Genomic DNA, 27,964 nt, shown 5'->3' with positions numbered 1-27,964 from the left:
TATGATTTTTTAGAGTTTTGTTGAATCTCTCTACAATTGAGGCCTTGAGATCACTGTAACTCGAGTAATGTTGTATTGACTGGCTTTTAATAAATTGTTGGAACACAGAATTATAAATTTCTTTGCCATTATCTGTTTGCAAATAGCGCGGTGATCTTCCACTCTGATTGATGATTGTCCTGAAGGCTTCTGTAACACATGCTCCAGTCTTGGATTTGAGTGGCACAGCCCAGGCAAATTTTGAAAATGTATCTATGACAGTGAGTAGATACTTGTAGCCCTTGTTGATTTTGTCTAAGTTTTTCAGCTGTCCACTTGCCATTTCCACCAAGTCGCACTGCCATAAATCATCTATGCCCTTTGTAACTACTGGCAGTCTCTTATAATTATGTCTGGCTTGTCTGTGTAATTCATCAACAATAATTTGTCTAGACATAATATGTAAACAAGAATATTGCAACTATAGGGTGTTCAGCAGCTGATACTACAGGATTTTCTAAATATAATTTGTCTCCTATTTGTATATTAAATTCCAGAGAGCCATCATCTTCAGCATAAGATGTTTCTAATGTATTGGGATCTGTAAAATCCTCTAACTCTACACTGGTGAATTTTGCTTTGTTATCAGCATTTGTTATTGATAAGGTAGGGTAGTGGTGTGCCTGTGGTTGAAGCCAATATTTGATCTTGATTGGTCTAAGTGTGCCCCCAACAAAAAACTGGTAATAAAATTGTGCAGGGGACAGCATATATATTTTGCCACCTGGTGTAAATGGTGAATCATATTCTTTGTTGGGGATGCTGTACAATTCAAGAATTACTGTATGTTTAGGATTCTCGATTATGCCTGTTATTTCTTTTTCTGCTGTAAGCAATCTACTTGTTACAGATTCAAGGTGCTCATTGATAGTCCTAACAACATCATCATGGCCTGGCTTGATTTTTATGTCCACAACAAGTTTCTTGTATTGTTGCACAATCTCTTGTAGCTGCGTGGCAAAAACAGACAAAGCATTTGCTTGATTGGATTCCATGGTCCCTAGCTGTTGCTTGATATTAGCTACAATTTGCTGTAAATTTTCAACAACTGCCAATTTTGAATTTTGAGCAGTAAGATCATGGACCTGTCTTCTGATATCCTCAAACAGGGCATGCAGTTCATTAATATGTTGATTAGTTGGTAGAGTGGCCACTGTCTGAGTAAGTTGTTTGATCTCTGTCTGGATATTCCTCATATCTTCTGATTTCAATATGCGATTCACAGCTCTCTTTATATTTTTAAGTTCCTGTGATGTAGGCAGATTTGATACAGTATTTTGCAAAGATTCAAGTGCCAATTTCACATTATTTAATTCAGAAGCATCAGCCACATTTTGCATAGCATTTTGGAGCAGGGCTATATCTGCCTGAGTGGGTGTTGATTGTTGTAAAATTTCAAGCTTTGTTTGGATATCATCGATCAAGTGATGAAAATGAGATAGCTCAGATTCAGTGTTGAGGTTTTCAAGCTTTGTGATCTGTTGCTGGACACTGACAAGAGTGTCTACAATACCAGGCAAGCGGGATTCTAGAGATTCTTGTACATTTGTCAAATCACTTTCCACTGCTGCTATTGTACCCTCAAGATGGGTTATGGTACTTTGAATTTTTCCAAAATCTTCATATGTTTCAAGTTGCAGCTTAATGTTGGCAACACTCCGAGTTATTGCACTCAAAGCATCAGAAGATGGCAAGTTGTTCATAAAATTTTCAAGTGTCTCAATTTTTTCTTTAACCTCGGCTATGGCATTATTCAGAGGGCCCAGATTAGGTATCTCCAGTGATTGAATCTGTTCCTTTAGAGTGGATATCACTAGATCAAAATCTTCTTGTGATTTTATGCTTTTGACAATTGTTTGGAGCTGTGTCTGGACATTATTAATCTGTTATTCTAATTGTTGTTTCAATTGCTCAGAATTGTTAGCCTGGGTCTTAAATTTGGCTTGAAGAGCTGCTACAGCTTCTTCTAAACTTTGAAAATTATCCAATGTGGCCAAATCAGTATATTTCTGAAGCAATAATTTAAGTTCTGAGTCAATTTTAAGAAGAGGGTCCATGCATTGTGATTGCAAATTTGTAATTTCTAGTTGAAGACTGGCATTCAGTGTGGTTTGTAAAGCTTGTAAATCACTTCTTAATTTCTTGACTCTGACATCAAGCATCAGAATCTCATCACTGTGATCTTCATGTCTTGTATGGCCAAATATATCATTAGGCATTTTTGTTTTAGTGGTTATTTATTATTGAATATCTAATTCTTAATTCTATAAAAAAAGGTATAAGGTACTGTTTCTGCAGTCACCAGCAGAAACAGTATAAACAGTGCCAGAAATCATGTTTGAGTGCTTAATTCTATAAATATTTTTCCCTATTGAAATCTTGACATAAATTGTAATTGACCACCTACAGGTAATTGGTAATGATTTAAATTATTGTTAAATATGTACAATGTTTTACCTGTTTCATCATCAACATCTGTAAGTATGCTGTTCAGATGAATAATTAACAAAGCACTTAGTTTAGACATTATATCAGAAGAGGGTTGTGGTGTTGGCAGGTCCATAACAGCCTGTTTTTTGAACCCAAATAAGTTCATAGGCATGTTTATTTATTTCAAATCATGCTCTGTAATTGGACATTGATTGCCATTTTTCAAATCACAATGACCCCATGGTAAAGTATGTATGCCACATGATAAAATGCATCTCTTATCATCATGTGGGTCCAGAGCCACTTTTCTTACAATATTGCTAGTCAACAAGTGATCCACACTCTGAATTCTGGATTCTGATGTTCTGATTGTGCTACATGATTTGAGGCAATTTTTGTAATCTTCAAATTCAAGCTCTTTGTCTACAGTCACTCTGCCAATGCCCTTGGCTTTTTTGGCAACAACACCACTACATGTTTCAAAACTGTACATCTTGGCCCTTAACCCAGCAAATGCCACAATAACATCACCAAGTGTCTCATTTTTTAACTTGCCAGGCACCTTTTTGTTGTGGGGTTGAATTTTTGAATGTTCACTGGTATCAAAGTATTTAAACAATTCAGGCTGGGGCATATCTTGATAAACATCTTCTGTCTGAATATCAAGAACAAAACTATCTGTGTCCATGTACATCAGTTTTACACGATCCTTATAAAAAGGCTTCAACACATCATAATACAATTTTAACATGTGTAATTTGGCCAATTCCAATATCACAGCCCCTACATAAATAGGCTTATCAAACTTAATCTTTGTTTTTTTCATATTAAAAAGTGCCATATGCTCATCATAAATTCTTCTGTAATTGAAGTTGGGCTTTGCTATCAATTTTTTGCTCCGGCTGGGGTCAGTAATTATTTTAACATCAATATGTTTTCTGACATTTTCTATTGTTTTGCCATACACAGAATTGACCATCAATTTAAACAAGGTCTTATCAAATTGGCTCATTGCAGATATTCGAAGCTCTGTGTTTGTATCAATATATGGCTTCAACCATCTTGAGTGCCTGAACCTCAAAACTTTGCCAACTTTGCTCACTTGAACACCATGATTCATCAGGAACTGGAGGTTTTTGTAATATATGACATAGCCCTGTTTTGGCTCCAGAGTCATCATCAATTTCTTCTGTTTAGAGCCAGGTGAGCACTTAACCTCAGGAATTGGGGGCAGATCAGAAAATATGTTGTGTAAATTATCTGGAATTGTCAGATCAACCTCTAAGAAGAGGCCATAGTCACTGTCATCAAAATCCTTAAGATCTTCAATATTGAAATCTTCAACCCACTCAAGCCCTGCATATGGCAGTTTATCCATCATAGCATAACCATAGAGGCTGTTGGCATCTACATACAGTATATAATTTGATGGCAGTGCTGGATCATAATCAGGAATATATTTGTTATTTGCTCTGGCATATCTCTGAGAGCATTGCACCATGCCCCCTCTTATACATTGCTCCATAAACAGATACATATCTTGATCTTGGATTAGATCCAATTGCATTTTAGTATTCAAAAACATTGCAGACCATGCTAAGCCTGGTGCACTGTAAAAATACATTGGGTCCAGTTTATAATTTTGCATGGAAGATTTTCTGAATGCCTGAAGTATATCAGCTAAGAGAGTGACATCAAGTTTTAAATATGCATTGTGATAATCACCAAATGTCTGGCATTTTAAATTGTTCCACATCAACTGGGCATGGTGATAATCATCATCAGTGATTCCAGATCCTCTGATTTTGCTGTAAAACTCTTGTTGCGGTGGCAGAGAACACTCATCAAATTTAGAAAAGTCTGTAACATAGTCATATGGATATACACCCTTCCGCCTAATTAATTTCAGGTCCTGATTTGGAAACATGGCACATGTGATTTTGAATTGATCATCAGATAATTGAGTGGCCAGTGTAGCCAGGCTAGCGGACAGAATTCTGTAGGAATCAAGAAATCTTAAGTGAATAGGAACACCATTAACTTTAATTATTTTGCTAATAGCAATATATTTCTCATCATTTTCTGCTAAAATATTTAAATTCTCCTTGTCAAACCCCTCGTACCTGATCAAATGATGAAAATCATAATTGGATGCACCATGGCAAAATATAGGGACAAATTTTGGTCTCTGGATCTTAATATTACAACTATTACACAGAGCCATTAAGAATTTACCATCTGTATGAGAATGGTGTTTCACCTTGATATTTGTATCTGAAAATTCAGAATCACATACCGGGCATTTTTCTGCATTGTTGAAATCTTCAATCTGTTTCTCTGTTAAAGGCAACATGGGTTTTGATTTTAATAAGACATTAGATGCTATGTCACGGCACTCATTTTCTATTCTATGTGCAAATTCTTTGATGGCATCTGCTCATATGTATAAATCTTCTTTACTAACAACACCATCCTGTACAATCACATAATAAAAACTAGAAGGTTCATGTAACTGGTATGGTGTAATTGAAGATTCATCAGGGTCTGGGCTACAGAATGCAAGAGGTTTGAGATTTGATTCAAAATCACAGACTATATATGCTGGGTGTTCCAACAAGGCTTCAAACTTTTTGAATTTGACATTTTCACTTGGCATTGGCATCACCATATGAACAGGTTTATGGTTGCCACAGTATTTCAGATGCTCAAGTAACTTGTTTTTAGCAATTTCTGCATTCCTTTCACGAACCCCATTTATTATTTTTTTACCATCAAATACAGTCAAACATCTTCTGCACAACTTGAATATTGTATTGGATTTGCCTTGTTGTTTTCTTACTAGAGCTTCAAGACTGTGTATCAGAGTGTAATGATATGTGTTTTCCCCTTCAATTAACAGCAGATCAATCGGAACAGCAGAATCATCATCAAGTGTACTGATTCTGAGAGGTTCTATCAAGCAATTGCCACGGCCAGTAGAACAAATAAAAACATTAATAGATAATTGTTTGCCATTGATATCCCTGGCCTTTTTTTCAAATTTATCAATATTCTGAACAGACATTGGATATTCTAAGCCCTTCATTGCTTCATTAAAAATGTGTTCATGCTGTTTATAATAACTTATTCTTTCAGGATTCCTTAAAACTGGAAACAAAGCAGCTAAAATACACCACAAAAAGCATTTCTCATCATTATTTTCAATATTCACCACGGCTCTTTTGTTTTTAATATTGTCAGGTAATGGCAGATATGTAGATCCTTGTAATGGGCTGAATTCAGAAATATTAACATATAACTTGTGTGGAGATCCGCATAGGCTCCATCCTGATTCTTTTGCTGCAAATTCAGAGTGTTTAATATTCAATTGTTCTAACAAACTGCTTATTATTTTGTCTAAATTTGCATTTGAATATACAGGTACAGTTTCTGTTATGTGGGGCTGTGTAAATTTTGCGCCATTTGATTTCTTATATTGTGTAAACAATTTGAGGGACAGCTTATAAGAGCCATTTTGTGCATTTAGAATTGCCTGCACATCAGGATTTATACTGTTCAAAAAATTCTTAATGCCACATCTTGGCTCTGATACAAACCGGTAATCCCTAAGTTGGCCATTACAACTGCTATGGATAGGTAGTGCTGCTTTGCTGCTTTAGCATTAACAGGTGCTTCATGCTTCCTTTTCAGACCAGATGTAGATGGTTGTGGGGGCAATGTTGATGACTGTGCAGAGCAAGTACCTTTATGTTTATATGTGAAATATTCCATGCTATATTTTCTATGGCATTTAGGGCATATTTTAGTGGGAATTCTGCATTTGTCTAGAACACAATTCCTTTGGTGCCTGGCCCAATTGGGGCTGGATATATTTTTATTGCATTGATTACAATATTTTTGATTTGGCATTTTTGTTGTTGTTTATTATATAAGATTTCCTGGGGTCCAAATCAAAACTTTATACTAAATAAAAAATATCAATTGGGTTCAGCAGTGTGATTTGTGTGTGTATATGTGTGTGTATGTGTGTTAATATTTTTGGTTTTGGTATTTTTGTTGTTGGTTTATTATATAAAATTTCTTGGGATTCAAATAAAAATTCTATGCTTAATAAAAAATATCAGTTGGGTTCAGTGCAGACAAAAAAAACTGCATAGCTCTATGTCAATTAGTTCTTGAGATATTAATTATTTTGTATTTAGGAACCACTTTGGTCCCCCTGCCAAAAATTGGCTTTTATTGCATCAGTGTATATTGTTTCTATGACCTTACTTGGGTTTTCCGCCAAATTATATGCTTCTAAGTCTCCTATACTTTGGTGGAGCCTGTTCAGGTTCTACCCCCCGCGATGTGGGTTCCTCTGCCGATCCAGCAAAGGTGAGGAATCTGCACTGTGCTCTGGCTTATATAGATTTATAGAGCCAATAGAAACCTTGCTTATTTAAACCAATCAGAAAACACCACATCATCACATTATGTCATAACCAATTAATCAGAAAACAACACATGCCTAATAATTTATTGCATAATATTACACAACATAATGCAATAGAAGTGTACCGGGAAGTAAATATGTATGGATGTGGGTGGGTGGGGGTGGGTGGGTGTGCATCTTGGCTTAGTTTTAAGTGCTGTGTTCAAAATAAAAATATAGTGGCTGGTAGCTGTATACAAGCCAGCAGAATGCCCTTCTTGTTGTATCCAAGCCCTATTATAATTTTTGTTTCTGCATTCTGTCACTAGTTTTGATCCTAGGACAGTTATATTTATGGGGGTGACTCTGCATGGCCCCCAGAGCAACATACTGAAATTTTGAAAAAATCGATTATTTTATTTTTGCAATTTTCACTAGTTTTGATCCTAGGCCAGTTATATTCCTGGGGGTGACTCTGCATGTTCCCCAGAGCAACATACTCAAATTTTGAAAAAATCGATAATTTTTTGAATTTTGATTATCTCTGGAACCATGAATCCTAGAGACATGGGGTTTGTTGCTTTGGCCTGGGCATGGCAAGATGCAACTTTTTGATCTCTATAATTTTTCAAAAATCTCTTGTTGTTCTCTAGATCTTGAATAACTTGCCTATTTTTCAAGATAGGTGCATGGGGGTTGCATATTTGAAATCTAGAGGCTGTTTAGAAGTTTTGTTAAAAAATCGATAATTTTTTGAATTTGAGATTTTTCAAAAACTATCAGTACTGGAGACTTGAAATTTTGTAGGCATATTCTAGGCATGATTCTCTACATTTTATGTCTCTATAATTTTCCTGATATATGTAATACTTAAGCTGTAAATGCCTAATTTTTATAAATAGAATTTTCTGAAAAATGCAATATTAACAGAATTGTTAATATTTTGAAATCTAAACATGCTAGGGCACTATAGCAGTCACTATACTTAAGATATCAAAAAATATCAAGAGGGGCATATTTTTGACAAGTTTATGGACAACAATCTGGCAGGTGCAGCTTTTGTAAGTGTAGGCAAATCAATCTGAGGGGGCTCATCATTTCACGGGAAAGTCCCGAGGGCATATTTACAAAAATCTTGGATTAGACAGAGTACCACACTTGAGCAATAAGCTCATATGCACATCTTGAGCTTGTTTTAAGTGTGGGCAAATTTGCCTGAGGGGGGCCTCATCATTTCTCGAGTTTATAATATGGCCTTTTACACTACTTTAATTTGCTGTATCAGACATTAAGTACATTTCTTGTTTTATATTTCAGTCTCAGTAACTTATTATTCCTTTTTACATCGGTAGTAATAATTGTCACTTCATTTTTATTGTTTTAAAAATTCCAATAATTTGTTTGTCTTAACTATTATTGTACGCATTACAGATTAATTGATACTGTATCTATTTATAAACGTTTATGAAAAGTGTGAAAATATTTCAATGTTCTATATCAGATATGTTAGAAATTTGTTTCAGAGTTGTTTAAAGTTCTGGAAAACTAGTCATCTTTGTTCTTAATTACATGCAAAGAAGTGTAATTTTATTTTATTATTGAACTAGTTTTGTTATTTGGATCAGAAAACAACAGTAATAAAGAAGGTGAAGATGGTATGGATATGAGGGGGGAATGGAGGAGGCCATTGTAAAATTATAGTAGTATTTTACTGTGCATTCAATACTCTGAAGAAAAAAATGTGAGGATTCTGGAAAACTCGGGGAAAATGGATTTGGAGTTTGCGTGGAAGCCCTGAGTATACATCATTCGCAAGTAGAAATTCGTGGAGGCTTGATTAAATACGTAGCCACACGACCCTGGAGTTTCCAGCTTTGAATTAATGTAGCCTACACTGACCGATATATAGTTGAAAATATTTTTTTCTTTACGCGGTAGAGAGTAAAAATACAGGAAGAGAAGAGGGAGGAATGACGAAGAAAATATTAGAGGTGGCATGCAGTGCCAATAATTATTTTTTCCTTTTGCTGGCACTGAATAGTAAAGTTATAAATTGGCATTCCATGAAAACTCAGATAACCCATGTTTCTTTCAAGAAAGAAGTTTTTGTATTATAAGGGGATATCCCCCCCCCCAACACTCCTCACTGTGTGAAACTTGAGTGCTTGTCATATGTTTCTTTCCTCAGTTTCCTGCTACAGCGAACACGTAATAGTGTGATTCTCGCACTACAGATGGCACTGAGGTAGTCCGCGGAGTGGTACAGTGTTGCAGATTCGTGTATTTGTATCTAGAGTTAGATAAAACTTCAATCCGTCGGCACACACAAAAAGCGCATGCAATGTCAGAAAGAAATTGACAACGTGGGTGGAACATTGTAGGAAGAAAAGCGCTGGGCTTCACACATTCTCGATTTCGAGTATAATGGAGGTAGTGTGGTCAGCATCATTCTCAGCACAATTTTTGTTTACAGGGAGAGGCAAACAAGGTATTTTTACAAAGGGAAAAACTAGACAAATTTTCCCCCATAGTAGTATTACTCCGTCAAGAAACGCCTTCTTTGAAGTTATCGTGTTCCTGCAACGCTCTATCGTAAATTACTGGGATTGAAATGAATTTTTGTGTAAAATATATATTTTTGGGTTAATATTCATTTTCCAAGAGGGCATGCCTTCCATTCTCCCCTTCTGGACATCCATGTCCGGTCAAAATAATATGCATATAATTATAATCAGAAACTTACTTTTCTCCAACTACATTTAACATCATTTTTGTTATTCGATAAGTATTCAATTATTCATCTATTTGACATTAATGTCATTGCCAGGGCACTTGTTTTTATGTATTCCGATCTTAACTACAGGAAAGTTACGTAATGAATATGCGCTGTTATATCTCTAGTCTTATACAGTCTTTTTACATATTCGTGTAATAATATATTAATTTATGTATTGTAATTAGTATTATTTTTTTAATATAATTATTTAAAACATTATTATTATTCCTGAGACACTTGGTTCGGACCTCCCCCCCTCCCCCCGAAACATATTTTTATATACGTGCCTGCTTCAAGATTATCTCTTTCTTTCTGCAATCGTTGTTAATGCAAATAACGCAAAACTAACTAGTACTTCTATTTCACAAAACTTCAGTAATGATATCGCCATATAGTCAAAGGGTCTTGATAGTTCCTACCTCGGTGGACGCACAGTGGTTCGGATCCATCTCTCTTTGAAGGCTCAGTTCCGATTAGTTCATCTGTCCACAAATTGGACATAGAACGAACCCTATTAATTATCCTGATTTGAATAAATTAGCTATGTTTAATATGTAGAAAAATCTGTACATATTTCCAATGTTAGATCTCTCACATGCTTACAGCACATTTTGTGCCCCTCCCAAGCCAGAAAACAAAATTGTAGATCCACCTGTGTGCTCAGAAACGTCTGTACATGGACATTAACAAGAAAATGCTGAGATCACTCATCACGGAATCGAAGCTGTGTCTTGCGTGTGGCAGGAGTTTGCACCACGGCGTTTAGTTTACTGCTCCTAATATCGAATACGTTAGAAGATAAGTGTTATTTTCAACCAATTTTTGAAGATGTTTTCTCAAAATGTACCGTGATATCTTGGTATGAAACTTGCTCAAAAGTTTTCAGCGACTTTTAAAGATATTTAGTTAGCAACACTACATATCGCGTCAATCCGGCGGTTGCAGTTGAGCAGGCGTCGCTCACTGACAAAAGTTGCGCCGACGAAACCATGCGGCCACGGCTTGTTGCTGAAGCGGTTTCGAACTTGTTCCCACGGGCTCACAGTTGAAAACGAGACGGAGGGTGCTCATGACGTTAGTTACCATGTGGCGGGAGTGTGTGAAGCAGTCGGAATAGCTACAAAAATACTTTTATGTGAGAAAGGTGTTGTGTCAATGGCTATGTTTTCCACCGGTTGTGTTGTGCGATGTTTGGGAATCGTGGATCGAAAGTTTGGATTCCATCGGTGGTGTTGTGGATGAAGTGCTACCGGTTCTTGTACTAAATGTATCTCTCGGGTATGCGGCGTCGATGTAAGCTATGCCTTTCGTTAAAAGGTGTGTGGAACCGAAATACTTGAGCAGGAAGGCTCTCGATGGTCCGGTAGACAACGAACTCGAAGCAGTAACGAACAATACACTAAGTGGCACATTAAGGCAGCTGGCATGCCTTGTAAATATAGCGAACAGTATATTCGACGAACTGACAGCAGAACTTATTGTTATTGGTGAAAGATCGAATAAATTAAAGGACAAAATTGCTGTGGTGGAAGAAAAAGTATTGAACTTTAACCCCAAGACTATTCCTGTCCGTAAGTATCACAAAATCTTAGCATTTTTAAATTGCCCTTGCACAATTTTCATAACCGGCTTCCGTAGTGAAGTGATTTGTACAGTCACGGACACTGCTGGCTTGTAATGAATACACTGAAAGTCAATATATTCATTACAAGCCGGCAGTGCCCGTGACTGAACAACACTCTATAAAACAGCAATTTCTTCGTGGTTGTTTATTTACTATAAAGATTTGTAAACGATAAGTTTTGGGTCCTGTTAGGATCGTCCCTCATGGCCCCATAGGAAATATTTTGTTTCTCGTAAAGATTTTCTATTTTTTTAGGCCATATTTTTTTCCCGTCACCTCTTAACTACAACCGGGAAGTTTGAGACAACAGTTCCTTGCAGAACCAAAGTTTGTAAAATATGTAGGGGAGATGGTGAATTGCATTCCAAATTATATGCATGTAATGACTGACGTCGATGTAAATTTGCTCGTAAAAGGAGGAAAATAGCGTAGTTAATTCATTCACAGGTTATTGGAAGTGCATATAGATGACTGCCAGAAAGTTTTTTTTTTTTTAATTGTTACTTTCATCTTAATACCAGCGGCTGCAGCTCAGTTTATGGCAGTATTGCTCAAGGCATGAGTTTTAGTTCTCGATATGGTCCGTTGAATTATATTCTGCTTTCATCTTCTATGCAAGGTCGCCAAATCTGTCATGCGTTACGTGATTTTGTAGAAAGTTTCAACTGGATACGCACTAAAATTACGAATATATAGCTATGTGTGTGCATTTAGAAACTAGTGAGTAAGAGAAGAATACTAATAATGGCATTTGTACGTGACGTGCCATAAATTGCATTTGCGTATGCAAGCTATGCTTTCAAATCTCTTGTTACATGTCCTTGGACAATTTTTATCGTAAAAAAATGGACGATTTTCGTGTAAATTTTTAGGAGCACAAATGTACAAATATTTATCGAGGATAAATAGTCCACTTCCAGCCGACAAGAAAAAAAGAAATACGAAGGTAGGAGTTACTTTGAACTTTTTATCTTTTCATGATGCGTGTGTTCTTTCCTGTTGTTTTTGTTTGCCTCGGTACCTACCACCAGTGGAAGTTCGACAACGTCGCAACTGACTGCGTGTGGTCAGGCAAGGTCGGACACCGGTAAAACACTGTTGTATCGCGGTTTTAGAAGCAGCGATCGAAGGGCAGGTGATGAAACTACCTGCGAAAGAAGAGAACGCTTGTGTTCACTTTAGTCAGTGCTGGTTCATTGCCGGTATTACACCACGTACTTCATTACGATGCAGTAGAAAATGATTAAAGTGAGCTGAAAATTTATTGTATATCTTCATCAAAATAATTGTGTGGGAGTGAAGTGGTGGATGTACACACACACTAATTTGTTGAGGATTTTGTTTCATAACACAATAACTTTATGTGAATTAATTTTACAGATGATATTACCAACAATATTTAACTTAGTTATTTTGTAACCTCTTAAACAATTATACTGAAAAAATATGCAGAATAAAGCAATAATATTCGTACGAAGTAGTTACGAGATAACTCCTAATTCTAATAGTGGTGGTCACTTGTTTCAAGTTTAAATCGTATCCCAACCAACAGCTAAGTTGGTTAATTACAGAATTTATTGAGTTGTTTAACATTTAAAAATTGTGTCGCTTAGGCACTTACATTCATGATTTCTGAAGATAGAAAGAAAATTTTATTTACAGTCGTAATAGCAAAACAGATTTGCGGCAACGCCTCTGGCAACGCTGTATAAATGGAACTCACGAATCCAATGCCATAATGCACTTCTTTCAAATTGGCTTTCTTACCGAACTAAGAATGCGAGAAACACAAAACATATTTTAAATATGAAATTCTAGTAGTACTGTAGTACATCTAATTCAGTTGTTTGCCGAAATGAAGACAGGAAAAAGGATCTATAATTTACATAAATATTTTCTGGAAACTGTACGTACAAGATAGAATACTGAACATATGAATAGATTGATCATGATTTTTGCTAACTTTTGCTTGATGCCAATATATGTTTTGAAGTCCGATGTATGAGAGTCCTCCCATTAAATTTTGAGGACTCACTCCCTAAAGATTTAGTGTTTTTAAGTAGATGTCACCATGGACGTCCGCAGGATTTTTTCCAGGGAAGGGCAAGGAACGTATTTTTTTCCAGGGGGGGCAAACAAGGCACATTTTCCCCCAAAATAGTGTCCTTCCCTAAAAAAAACATGGCTTAATTTTGAATTTATGGTGTTCATGCAATAATTAACACATATTATTGTGGCTAAAATGAAATTATGTGTGTGAAATACATAATTTTTAGTTTACTTTCATTTTCCAGGGGGGGGTGGCCACGCCCCCCTTGCCCCCCCTCTGGACGCCCATGGATGTCACAAGATTTTAGAGCGTGGATATTTGCAGAGAAACGGGTGTTAGAATGTGTTCCGTACATTAGGTTTTTTTTTCTAGAAATTACTAGCACGGAGCCTTGGGCAACAGAAAAACAAAATTAATAGTATTATTTACAAGATGTGTTTGTATTATTTACGTATTATGTATAAGTGAAAGTACGTACAATGTACCTTTTTTTTTTCAAATTGACAGAGAAAGTGGACATTTTGTCAACCAAAAAGCACGAAGCATAAAAAGTTCCACCTATGAGATATTATGTACTGTGATCCGCGAGTTCTTATTTGCTGTATAATTTCGGTTCTGTATATTGTGTTATTACGGAATACCTGCAGTTCATAAATTATCTGTGTTAACTGGCTCAAATACTGAAAAGTTAACATGCAAAGAATCATGGTCCTTGAATATCAGGAGATTATCAAGAAGATTGAAAGATATGGAAAGATTTTCACCCTTTTTTAGAAAGCTGTGCGACATGTAAAATCTTAATGATATGCATAAATTAAGCGTAGTTGGAGTGGCAGTAGCAATTCACACAATGGAGTATCAGGGGCGTGCCGTGACCTTTCGTGATAGGCAAGCGATGGGTTAATTTTTCGTTTCGGTTAATTATAACAATTTCAAATATAATATGGGCCTACACACATCCCTACTTACAATAATGTGCATAATAGTGAAGTATCGGGCTTGAGTGTGTGAAGTGCATACATATCGTAAAATCAAATCTTGGCTGCACGGTTTTTAAAGAAGAAAAACAGCCTCTCGATATAAACTTGTAAATTTCAAATATGACGAAAATAATGATTTACTTGATATTTGAGGGCAACTGTAAATTAAATTACGTTCTTTTTTAATCCTGAAAATAAAAAAAACACCTTATTAGCATAAAGTTTCGATCTTAAATAAACGGACGGGTTTCGGTTTCTTACTTGGCTAGAATTATGAATCATGACTTATCTTCAGTTGGATGCAAGCGCAGATGTGATTCTGTGAACGTTCATGTATTTGCACTGCATTATAAAAATTGCTCAAGTCACTGTAGCCTGTATAGTTCCATGATCCTAAATTTGTATTGAACAAAACGCATGGCCAACAAAATCATTTATTAAGATCATTGCTGCCACATAACCACATAATATTGTTGTACTGAGATGTTTTAAACTGCCTAATGAAAACTTTCCCATCTTTCTTAGTTGGTTTGGTTATGCACAGTTCAGGACACGGTCGCTCATGGTTCACAATCATAAGCTCCAACTTTACTGCATATGTTCTCGAACTGAATGGTTTTGAAAGAAGGTCCCTAATCAAGTCCTTACCTGCAGCACTGCAAATCGATGGCTCGTCTGGTATGTCAGCCGTGGTGGAAATTTTCAATGTAGAATCATATTTTTACACCAGGTACAAAAACACGACACAAAGAACAGAAAAAAAACAGCACAATATCACAGTAAAAAACAACACGCATCCGCATCACCCACGCTTCTAAATTAACTTTCCTTTTTACCCTACCTGCAGTGTTACATACCCTCCATATTTCCGCGTAACTGACCACGTGACGAATATGTTCAAGTACCGGCTGTGATTTAATTTCTTATAAATAGCATACGACTGGTGATCACTGGCTAACTTCATAATGTAATTTGTTGATTACTATAGAGTTTCAAACATGAAAATCGTACCGCGTTAGGTGGTGCTACGGATGCACAGAAAATTCTGGAAGTTAGCAACACTTGTGGCCAGTGTGGACGAATTCTTTCCAACACCCTTGCTAAAGACGGATGCGGTCTTGGTGTTGCTTGCCCTCGACCTTTTTCTTCGTAAACGGGGATGGACATTGTCCATGCAAGAACTGCATAAGTCACTCGAAAAGCGGGGAGAAAGGCGAGCAGAGCAGTCCTCTTCCTCTAACGCGGTCAGTCCTGCCGCATCGCCCAGCGTCGTCAAGGGTATAGCCGGTTTATGTTTAAAGCCAAAAGAACAGAAAATAGGGGAAATGAAAATTCTGCAATGTAAATATCTTATAGTAAATAAATTCCATTCTAATGTGTGTAAAGGCATTGAAAAACACGAACTTAAGATATGAAAAGTGTTAAGGAACAACGCAAGTGGCGCTTGCCCCGCCTTTCCTTACTGCACGCTTCTGGTAAAAATAATAAAAAAACTAAATTACAGGATAAAGGTTGGTGAGTTTACACAGTAGATGTTTAGATATATGAACGTTGTTGTTATTATTATTTGGTTCAATCTCCGGTGGGGGCACATAGTAGTTCGGATCCCACTTTAGACTGCAGGTCCTGTCCCGATTAGCCTGTCATTGCATCAAGTGGACTTTAAAAAAGAAAAACTTTTTGGAAGACACCTAGGGTTTTTACTGGCTTGTGTAGGAGAAGGTGGTAATAGGGATGGTTATTTCCGAATAAAACTTTATCTGGATATCGGATAAAATTGTTAGTTTACATGATCCGCTATATTTATCCAATAATAAGGATACTTGGATATCCTGAAAAGTTCGCATGATCCGTAATGTCTCTGAATCGAAGTTGTAAATTTTCAACAAAGGCGTCAGTTGAATTATCATTTTATTGCTTTACGTATTCTCTGCCTGTCCTTTATCTGTGACATCCGTGTTTCTTCTGTACGGATTCTCAACAAATCCATCATCCAAAATGTCCGTTTTGCTTGTTGGTTTAATTTGTTTTCAAGTCTTCTTTTGGCTAATCTGGACTGGACCTACAATTTAAAGTGGGATCCGAAGTAGCCAGCCCATAATGTGGGAATCAAAATTAGGACAGCACCAAAGGCGAGTGGAAAAATTTATTAAATATTTAGTTATCCAGTAATAATAATAATAACATTCTAAACATATTCCTTTGTGTTTTTTTTTATAAATTATCCCATGATGCCACTAGATCAGAAAGTACGTGATGTTATTGAACCCTAGGCATTACAATTGGCTGATATTGTTAGTATCGCGGGGAGGGTGGTGGAGGGGGTCCAGCATCAGCAGCTGCTGTTTTGGTTTTGGGGTCTTGTCTGACGTTTGTGTGGTGTTGCGCGAACTTGTTTCCTTGGGGAGTCGCCAACTCGTTGCTGCATCTGTACAGGTGCAATTAGGTCTACGTAGAAGCGATGCAGTTTTTCTTAAATTAGTAGCAACACAAGCAGTCTGCTGTGAGAATTCACGGAACGAGCGAGTGCGAACGATTTTCGGATTCCTGTCGCAATGGGGACGCCAAGAAGTAAGTAGCAATTGCCACGATCGATCCATTTGTTTATCCGTGAGAGCTACCACATTACAAATCGATATTTCTTGCACTAGTTCGCAAGTTGCATTTTTAACATGGGAAAATTGCTGAAGCACATTCCCTACACTACAACCTACGTGCGTATGGTAATGTGTTCCAGGTGCAAATTCTCACTGACCATATATGCTCCTCTCAAATTTTGCTACGGACCTTAGTACCACACTCGGTGACGTGTTCAGGAGTTTCGTGAGAAGGTGTTATTGCCATCATTTTCGTGGATTTATTAATGAAAGCCGGGTGGGTTATAACCCCCAACCACCTCTGACCACACTTTGACAGCAACTATCAATATAACTACCTATTTGCTACTTAAATCTAGTCCTGCCATAAACTCTGTCCCAGTAGTCTGTGGAGAAAACGAACGAAAATAAGTCCTCTGCGGAAGAAGTGACTCGAGAGGGCTCGAGTGTATATGTGTGTGTGTGTGAGAGAGAGAGAGGGAGAGAGACGGGACAATGCGACTGCAGCTAGCAGCCGTTTGCAGCAGCGCGCAATGCTTTGCTCTGCCCAGTCGCTTTCTTCCCTTCTCTGCAGTTATACGTGGCGTTGCTCCACAGCCTCCTGGTACAGGCTAGTAATTTGCTCATTGCTTTTCTGCCATCTTTGTATTTTACTTATTTTCGTCGCTTTTCTTCCTCGTTTGGCTAATCGCCACGATGAGGATGCGCGCGCGAGATTATGAGTTGGTTACCCAACTGGGCCTCAGAGTTCACGCTATGCTCAGTGGCGTGTCCAAGAGTGGGGTTTGGTGGAGGTCCTAAACTCCCCTTTGGCCCAATATTCCTAAAAAAACGTCAAACGACAAAATGAGGGCTGGCAACTAAAAGAAGGCATACGTAATACCCCTTTTCGAAAATCTTGGCCACGTCACTGGCTATGCTATGGTGCAGTGATTAGAGCATTTATGCTCATCTACCACCTTCCAAATATAACCATTTCATTTTTCTTGAACAAATATGCTGCTATTATATTACATTGACTGCAATTTAATATAATGACATGTTCTTCGTTTTACATTTTCACTTGAGATCTTGTTAGATACGGTTGGCGAAAAACGTTTGGGCGTGCGTTATTTCGTATTTACGGCGAGCGGTGCCGAGTTTGTGACAGAGGATGGGTCACCCTTCAGCGTGTGGGACTCCCCTATGCGTAACTAGCCTCTGGGGCCTGCCTTCTCCAAGTTAGGTCGGCTGGAAGTGTCGCTGGTGTGTCACGTAACACCATTATTTCGGCCACCCCGTTATGGAAGAATAGAATGGTCCCACGGGATTCTTGGCGCGTGATCCTCCCTTCCCATGCCTGTAAATCTCTCATCGGCGCCATAGGGTCCGGCGGGAGGGCCGTCGTGGGTCGCCGTATGTTACTGATCGGTATTAGGTAACTGCAGGGAGTTGATGCAACAGAATGGACTAACGAGAGTATATTTTTTTGCCCCAGGAAGGGTGCAATAAACGATCTTTTGGAAGAAAGGACACAGCGTGTATTGTAGAGTAGACTATCCTCTGTTAGTCGAATGGAAGCAGTGTTGTGCTCCTTTGCGTGTAAACAGCTAGTCTGCAAGCAACAATAGTTCTATTTTTCCCCTTCAATACACTAAATCTCTGCCGTGGCTTCGTAGCACAGCACTCCAGAGGAAATAGCCTAACTTTACCTTTCTTACAACAATTAAATTTATTACAGTAATTGTGCACGTTTATTGAAAGTGCAAATTAAATCTTTATTATTTCATTATTTGAAGAATATGACGAAATTGATACTATAAATGTGGACCTGGGATCGATTCCCGGTTGGGACACCTTACTTTAAAAACTGTATGTCCAGTCCCGATTAGCTCCTCTGAGCATAAAGTGGGCTTGAAATAAAACTGATAACAGTTTTTGGATCAGACACGTGCCAACTTTTTGCATCTATTTTGTGATCAGCATACTCAGGACAGGATAGGTAAATGCACCATATTTCACCACGAGAATGTATCTCTGCGTTTGTCTCGTCATCCATTTGATCGGTTCATTCTCATTGTCGCGATTGACCCAAGAGGTAGAAAAGCTATGTTGTTTTTTGATACAAGTGTAATCTATGTGCAAATATTCTGTTCCGAATGAAAGCAGCCAAAATAGTTTATTTTAAAGCGTGAGAATTTTAGGACACGTCTCGCGCTATTGTTAAGGCTTTGCAGTGGTAACTTGAAAGCAACAACAAAAAAGAACGTAACTTCCTGTTTCGACATGTAGCCGAATGACGTCACTTCCCGTTTGGAATATGGAATAAAAACCAATTAAGTTCATTCCTGGAACCTCGCACGAAAGCTTTCTTGTCCATTAGCGAGAAAGAATACGTTTTTCTTCGCAACAGATGTTCCTTCACCAGGTGTTGAACAATAACTTTTTTTTTCTTTTTTGAATTATATTGTTATGCATGTAGGGATACAACGAACGCTTGAACATAATGATGATCGCTTTTCACATTGTGGTTTGACGCATTTACAAACGCCCGATGAGAGATGGCGCTGATAACATTGAAAACTTGATTGTATTGAAAACTAATACAAATGGTATTTTATTTATTTATTTATTTATTGTCGTTCCCCGTACATGAGCTAAAGGAAGTATGTCCATTTTTAAGTGTTCGATGCGTTAAATATATATATTTGTTTACAAAAGTTTCAAAGCGTAAGTTAAAGTGATGTTGCAGAAGCAATGTGGAGAACTTGCTGTAAAGGTCAGCGTCTTTTAAATGCCTTTAAATTCAGGAAGGAGTTAAGGATTTACGCAAGAGGTCACATGGTAACTAATTACATGTCGCGACGAAGCGTGACGTCACGGACTTATGTACAAACACTCTTGTCACCAAAGGTCATACTTGCTGCTCCTCCGGTTGCTTTTTAACAGTGAGACTGTCTCGAGATATAATTTATTGCAGTAAGATATAACATTTAATTTGAAAGATGGCTTCTTATCTCGTTCCAGTGCAATGCCCCTTAAAAAATGAATTCGTTTCAAACGCTACCATGTGCACACTTTAATATATTTCGAGACAAGATCAGCATTTTGCAATGAGCAGGGGATAGTTTTACCTTTTGCTGAATTAACTAGTAAATAATAGAAATCAATCAGTTTTTTGGACAATATTTATTTATGGTGAGGAGGTATAGTGAATGGGACCACAGGCAAAAGGACCTGCGCAGATCCGCGTGTCCTGTGCATTCGCAGGAAGGGGCAGAGTGGAGGGAAGGGGCAGAGTGGAGCATGCTTCCTTATGGCCTTAGTTGAATGGATGAAGGGGAAGATGCGCGAAGGCTCCTTTGTTTGTGCTCGCGATTTTATTAAGACGAAATTTCCCTTTATATTTTTCTCATTCACTTGAACGACACGACGATTGAAACCTGCGATCTCGCGTCCGTAGTGTGTTATACTTACCACTGCGCCACGAAAACAGGCTAAAATTAATTATAAATCTTCAATTAGCATTATAGTAAGTAGCGGTCGCATCCGAAGACAACGTCTAAAATTGACAATAAGGCTTTAGTGAACGTAGCTATGCTAGCTAAAAACAAAGTCCTCAACTCAACCCTGGTAGAGTGAGATTACTTTCCAATATCTCTGCTTGCTGTGCATTTGGAGTTTGGGAGCGAGTCATAATTATCAAAGCTTCCAATCAGCAAGCGAGCCGATGATGTCATCTCAATCCAGCACCTATGGCTGACCCTCTTTCTCTCGCCGAACACTGATGGTAGACCTGTAAGCTAAATTCGCGCAGATGTTACGAAAATTATATGAATATACGAGGGACGTTACGAAAGTAAGTTTCGTCATTTTTTTTCACAGAGAAGCTTTAGTACGAACAGAAGAATACAATGTCATAACAAAATACAATCTTTTGGCTATTTCTCCACATAGTCACCACCAACATTGATATATTTGTCGTACCGTGAAATATATTTCAAGAAACCCTCCTGGTAAAAATCGGTGCCCAGCGATTTAAGGAAGTTCTTAACAGCCTGTTGCACCTCTTTGTTGCTTCCGAAGTGACGTCCCGATAGTGCTGACTTCAACGCAGGAAGAAGGTGGAAGTCTGATGGGGCAAGATCAGGACTGTAGGCCGGATGATTCAATCTCTCTCATCCCAGACGACGAATGTGTTCTGCAGTGACCCTTGCTGTGTGGGGTCTTGCATTGTCGTCCAAGAACAAAATCCCTAGACTCAAGAGCCCTGGTCTCTTACGTCGAATGGCGGACTTCAGTTTGCTTAGTGTGTGGCAATATCGTGCCGCATTGACGGTCCCTGTAGTGAGGTAATCAAACCAAATGGCACCCTTCGCGTCCCAAAGCGAATGAGCTCGGGCACGTAGGTCTGCTGCTTATCTCTATTCTTCGGCACTCTGCGCATGCGCCATCGCTCCTCTGCTCTAGCCTGCCGTCGTGAATTCAGGAAAGATTTTCTTTTGTTATGACAATGTGTTTTCTCACTTTGTAATACATCTTCCCTGTGAAAAAAATTAAACTTATTTTCGGAATGTCCCTCGTACAACCGCGCGCAATGTTTTATTATTCGTATTATAAATACGAATGAAAAAGAGCAATGCCGAATCATACCATGGATCAATAGTTGTGAAGGCTTCATAAAAGTTACAAAAGCAGTCGTTACGTCGCACGGACAAAAACCTGCGAGAGCTTATTGTGTGAGTGAGTGAAGTTGACATGAATTGTCACGAAACAATAGACCAGACTCCCTCCCCTTCTCTTGCAGTTCATATATGTAGCTACTCCCGAGTTCTCCCTTTTTTCGTGTGTGTATTCTTTGTACATTCGTCGCACATCGCTGCATTTCATGCTGTATTTATGCTCGTGTGTTTGACAAGGGGAACTGTACACTGCGAGCCAGTTATTCCGAAAGGTATCGTGGGATTACGAGAGCAAAATCTGTGGGAAATAAAAAAACAAATGCGCGCGCTGGAAAGACAATGGGAATGATGTAAGCGCGGCGTGTTGTATTTCGTCGATTGATTGGCTGTCACTTCGTTGTGATTGGATAAAGAACCTGAACGGTGGAGCAGTGATTATAGTGGTTTGTATTTCGTCGTGTTATCGTAGCGGATGGGCCGCGTACATCTTATTTCCAGGTGAGGAACCCCAATCGGCTTACCTGAGGATAAAACTAAACTCCGTGCCGCAACAATCCTCGAAGGTACTGCCAGAGCAGCTTTTCATTGGGTGACGCGTGGTCAGTGCATCGGATCCCATGACCATTGTTTTCTGGCTTTTGTGACCGGAGCCCGCTACTTCTTTTCAAGTAGCGATCGTGTCCTCACGGCAGGGTCAAAGCCGAAATTTTGTGGGTACTCACCTGGAATCGAACCTTGGACCGCTCGCACCAAAGGCGGGAGCGGTAACCACTTTGCTACGCGGGAAGTAAAATAAAGCAAATTAATAATAACAGTAATAAAAATAAGGTTATAATAACATTATTTTTATTATTAAAATTATTATTATTGGTACGTTTATCCTGGTACTTGCCCCCCCCCCCCCCGAAAAAAATTCGTGGTTGCGCCTCTGCTTCTCGGTACTGTCTCCATATATTAATTGAGCTCCTCTCGCGTTATAAATATACAGCTCAAAGCCTTAAATTCATGCAGTAGCAGCCAGTATCCCAGTACTTCACTTAGTCTTTGTCGCAGAAGCACAGACGTTCTTTTGTCACCCTTACACCAGAAGCCGTCAGCCAAGTTTTTTATCCCTGCGTTTCATTGTGCTGTAAACTTGTTTTCCGAGCGACATCTGGTGGTGTATTGTGATAATGCTCATGGTTCTGCGTGCTCGTTACGTTCCGGTATACCAACTGGGAATGCCCGTAAAAAAATGTTTCCGCTCACGTTATCAGTATTTTCGCTCGTATCGGGTTTTAGAGTTGATCCGAACTTCAGAGTCCTCCATCTTCCCAATCGACGTTCGTATTAAGCCAAAAAGGAGAGATTGATTTTATCTTAGCCTCTAAGTTACTTGATCTCTTTGCGGAAAAGCCAGGTGTGGTTTAGTGGTGCTTATCTGAGTGCTTCTGCGGTTCTGGCGAATTGCAGGTTTAGATGGATGACGATTCTCTCTCTCTCTCTCTTTCTCTCTCTCTCTCTCTCTTTGTGTGTGTGTGTGTATGTAGGAGTGGATGGGAGTGGGATTCGTTCAGTTCTAAAGAATTATCCGAGAGAATTCTAACACACCAATTTTATTCAAACCTTTCTACTAAAGTTCATGGATTGATGCGCTCATAAATGCCCTGATCCAGAAAACAAGAACTACACTTATTGAAGTTTGAGGCTTTTTTAAGTCCACTTTATGCACAGATAGGCTAATTAGGGCCGGACCTAAAGTCAGAGCCGAACCACTATGTCCCACTGGGTACCGAACCCATTCATTTTTCATATCAACAAGTCACTTTTACTAACATCACAAGTATTAGTATTACAATAATTTGTGGAGAATTTTGAAAATGATTAATAGAAATTAAAATTTGGTTAGAAAATTAATATTTGGTGATTACAAATATCCATTAAAATTTCTTACGGTTTCTTTGAAATTTTGTTAATCAGTATTTTTCAGGAATTTTGTACCTTTTTAGGTTGTTTTTTTGGACCTACGTCAGGATTTTTTTGTCTAATTTAATATTTTTAGAACCTATTTTAGGATTTTTAGATCCTATTTTAGAACTTTAAAGCACATTTTTTAGAACCTAAAATCGGAGGTCTACTTTTAACAATCTCTCTTGCACCCTTTCAGGAAATTGAACTGTAAACTTCGTGGTGCTAGACCACGAAAGTTGTCTATAAAATAATTCTCCATACTTCATATAGGCATCATTTGGCTCTGCAATCCACGCTGCTTTCGTTGCAGTGCGATATATCTTTCTGCATGTGTCATTTTAGTAATGAGCCCGGTTCGTGCCAGAAATGGATTCTGTGCGAATTGAAAGTCGTCGCTTAGCTGCTGCACAATTATCCGCCCAGCGTTCTGGCGACTGCGTGTTAGTTATCGCTTATGCAAGCTCGCAGATTGAAATGTTAGGACGATAATTTTCGTACTCTAGAGGAGACCCGCCGGATTGTGGTGCTTAATAATTTTCCAGCCGGAGCTTTCGAACGTCGCTCCGACTAATGACCGATTCAGTGCTTGGCGTTTTCAATCTCTGGGCCGCTGGTTATGCTGTGACGCGTCACATCTGTTTGTTCTGGGCGAAAATATGGAGCGCTGTATCTCTTGCTGGTCATTAGAGCTTGAATTGTGCGGGCATAACTCCGTTCGCTCGCGTAATTGGGTTCTTGTGTTCTTTAGCAGTAGTTTGATTCCAAATAACTTTATTGGCCACCATTTTCGTGAAAAAAACCGTTGAGTTATATTGCCCACAATCCAACTTTGTTTCATTTTTCATTCTTTTAGGGTACTTGATGTGTGTGTGTGTGTGTGTTCAGCGGAAATTGTAGGAGAAGATGTATGGGACAGTCGTATCTGTCCGCACTTGAGTCGAAATACGACTTACCCTCCCCTATCTATTATTTTTAGATGTAATGGATCTACATTTTATAAGGGAGACCAAGGCATTGGAAGGGAGTGGGGTAGGGTCAGTGACGTGCACTGACTCTGCTTGTCTAGCAGAGATAGATCAATCAATCTCACGTCTCTAATTATTTTCAAATCACAATATTTATTGTCTTGAAGCCACAGTCCATGTGCAACATTTTTTTTTCCACGCGCTTCTTGTCCCTCGATGTGATCAACTGGCAAGGCTGGATACCCTAGCTGGCTCTTCCTCCGCCTCACCAGTTCCAGGTATAGATAACCGCCCGAAGAGAAAGGGAAGATTTCTGCCTCTACCTCCCTTGTCCCCTCGTCCCCCGCTCCAATGGTTGAAAGCCCATGCTTTAACCTCCTCCAGTCTATCTCCTATAGGACAGATAGGGGATTGGTTTCCCTTCGATTATTTTGTAAATCCTCTAAGGAACAAAGGGGAAAATTTCCGGCAGTACTTATGTTCTCTGTATTTACACAACCTTTTATACGTTGTACAATATGTATGTATAATATGGGATGTAGTTTTATTTGTATATGAATGGGAACGTACTTGTATTATGTGCAGACAAAAATTTTATGGTTTTATATCCGAATAGTTAGAGCTTTCCACCCAACTTTGTTGTCGGTCGACCTCCGTGGAGGAGTGCAAGTGGCCCCGGATCGGTACCCCGTGGAAGCACATAGTGGTTCGGATCCCACTTTAAACTGTAGGTCCATTCCCGATTAGCTTTTAAGTACATAAGGTGGACTTAAAACACCAAATCAACCAACCGTGGGGGAGTGGTTATCACTGCACGCAATGACACTAGGAGTTCCGGGGATCGAACCCAGACCTCTTCATTAATAGTATTTATTGTATCATCTTCGCGATTAACCAAATGTGCCAGCGACGCTAAGTAACATAAATCAAATCAAATCATTGATTGATTGTTTGATTTGGTTAGTTTTACTTCGCTTTCCCTCCACTTTTGGCTAATCGTGAAGATGATACAATAAAATTGATGAAGGTACAAACACAAATAACACCCATGCTCAGGTCGGGATCTCTGGCTTAGTAGTCAAATCAACATGTTTTGGATTTTCGAAAGGGGATGGGATTAACGTGTACTTGTTCTTAGTAGTCCTTCTTCATTTTACAATCTTTTCCTTTCTTTGACATTCTACTTTTAGGAATTCTGGGCCGTAAAGGGGTTAGGAGGGATTATGACTCCCACCAACCTCCCTTGGGCACGCCACTGATTGCTACACCAAGTGTCGACATCACCGTAAGTCACTGGGTAGGGTGGCAGATGAAGGTATACAAGAATTCTCAGAAGTTGGAAAGTTAATGCATAATACCATTATACGAGTATAGTGGAAGTAGTATATTGAAAATCAAAGTATGTATTTTTTCTAGTAATTGGAGGTAGATGCTTTTCGGGGGGTTCATGATCTATATACCCTGCTCCTCCGTTTAGTGTCGCCACTGTAGTCTCCTAAATGCATCTATTTATTTTCCGTGGTGGCTTTTTTTACTCTATTGCCTGGTCACGACGATGAGGATGAATGGTGATTAGCTGTAGGGACACTCACAAAAGAACGCCCAAACGTAGGCAAGAAATCGAATCTTTGAGTCGGCCACTCAACCTGCTCAGTCATCGAGGCAGCTCCAAATGAATCTCGCATCTACAATACGAATGAAGCAGAATACAGCGAAATCAATGCAACATAAAAATACCGCAAATAACATGAAGCAAATAGATAGAAAAAAATCATGCAAAGCATAAGAAGATAGGACAGAATTTTATCTAAATAAAAATATATGATCATGAGATGGGTGTAAATACGAGCCTTCTTTAAGTGCTTCCACATCAACAACAAAAATATCATAACTGAATTCAAGCTACAGAATATACGAACTAAAGAAATAACCAGGGCATGTACGAAGCGAACTGTGATTCATACCAACGCTGGCAGAGAGGAGCATTTTGCGATCACAAACAGAGCTATAAGCTCGGTTACTTTCTTTCTTTGCCGACCTTGTGTTTCCGTCTTTCCATGCCCTTGAGACATATCGTGTTCTTTGTGGCCACGCCTATCCAGATCAAGTAGAGCCTTACGTAAGTGTGTGAAGTCATATCGAGGCCGCATGTTCTTTTTTCCCCTTCGATTGTTTGATAGCGGTATCCTACTAATAAGTCTCCCGATACGATTCTTAAATGAATGAAACAACAAGAGTGAAATCGTTAGTGAAGGGGATACTCTCATATGAAGGATTTCCAAGTGTTTATTATTAATAGGTGTAAGATGTGCCAACAATAATATCGTCAAAGGGTATTCTTATCTTCCCGAGTTCTTAATTTCATGTTGATTGATGTGTTTTAAAAAATGAAAAAAAAAAACAGGGATTTTACACTGCCTGCGAGAATATCTTTCTTTCTCTCCATACCCTTGTGATACATTGTGTTTTTGTCCTTTACAGACCCGTATACATCAAGCACTTTTTCAAAACTTTAATCGGCGGTCTTTTACCGTCCCCTTTTTAATTCAAGGTATGGATTTTCCCCGATTAATGTGACAGGTGCAAATAGCCACAAGTTTGACGCACCCATAAGGCATAACTCAAATAGTCACCATTGTTTTTTTGTGATATTGGATTAAAGTTTGGGCTTAAAAATGTAAATTTCCAAGGTTGAATAGATTCAGGTGGGCACGTTGGTCGTGGTCAATCGTCTTTGGTGAATATATTGGACAGTTTCACCTGTATAAATCCCAGCTTCGCTATGCTGCCATGACGCCATCATCTGTAGGCTATATACTGGAAGGTATAGTGTTAGAGCACCTCAATTCGAGCTTGATCCTACACAGTTGCTTGCTTTAAACATAATATCCCTTCAAATATTCATTTCATATCATTTACGTGGTTATTCCGGAAATAAAAATATGTAACGTTAGAATGACCAGTCCGCCGAACAAGATAAGAGGTATCAAAAGTGCGGATCAATTTGAGAAAACATTTTTTCCGCGGTATATATGGACAGATGATGGAAATCCACGAAAGAGAGAGATTATAGGGACGTTGGAATAACAAAAGGCAGCATTAATCCGTATTTATTGATATAATCTGCCTTTAGTTGGGCCATAGGATTATCCGCCAGTTTTATGGCGCCATTGTCCGGGAGGTTTTCGCATTCTTCCATGGCGAATATCTCCATTACTCATCCTTACGAGCATTCGCCTCTTCGTCGCAGAATTTAATGCTGGCAGCGTGAAAAACACAGAATTTAAAATAAGAATGACACAAATGCTGTGACTTTTGAAACAATAGCAAATTTAAAGGTTTTATCATTTTCAACCAACTTTTCCCCTTTTAAGGCTCCTTTCAGTTGAATTCCATTGCAAAGGGTATATTAATAACCGATCTACAAAAAATATATTACATGTGGTTATAACTTCTTTATTTACCTACCTGTTGTCTA

At 38.5% G+C, this 27,964-nt stretch overlaps 1 protein-coding gene across 2 annotated transcripts in view; it reads left to right on the top strand.

Moving 5' to 3' along the window:
- Positions 1 to 10,617: 10,617 nt before the first annotated feature.
- The window catches only part of gukh (NHS actin remodeling regulator GUK-holder), a 236,816-nt gene continuing 219,469 nt past the window's right edge, over positions 10,618 to 27,964 (top strand). For both annotated transcript variants that reach the window (XM_083123990.1, XM_083123992.1), the window contains exon 1: positions 10,618 to 11,230. In XM_083123990.1, the coding sequence (XP_082980116.1) occupies positions 10,960 to 11,230 (271 nt within the window). In that variant the 5' untranslated portion in view covers positions 10,618 to 10,959. The remainder of the gene's footprint in view (positions 11,231 to 27,964) is intronic.

The sequence above is a fragment of the Lepisma saccharinum genome, chromosome 6 (assembly GCF_977018435.1).
Source record: "Lepisma saccharinum chromosome 6, izLepSacc3.1, whole genome shotgun sequence".
Taxonomy (NCBI): domain Eukaryota; kingdom Metazoa; phylum Arthropoda; class Insecta; order Zygentoma; family Lepismatidae; genus Lepisma; species Lepisma saccharinum.
This window is presented reverse-complemented; position numbering and strand designations above follow the sequence as displayed.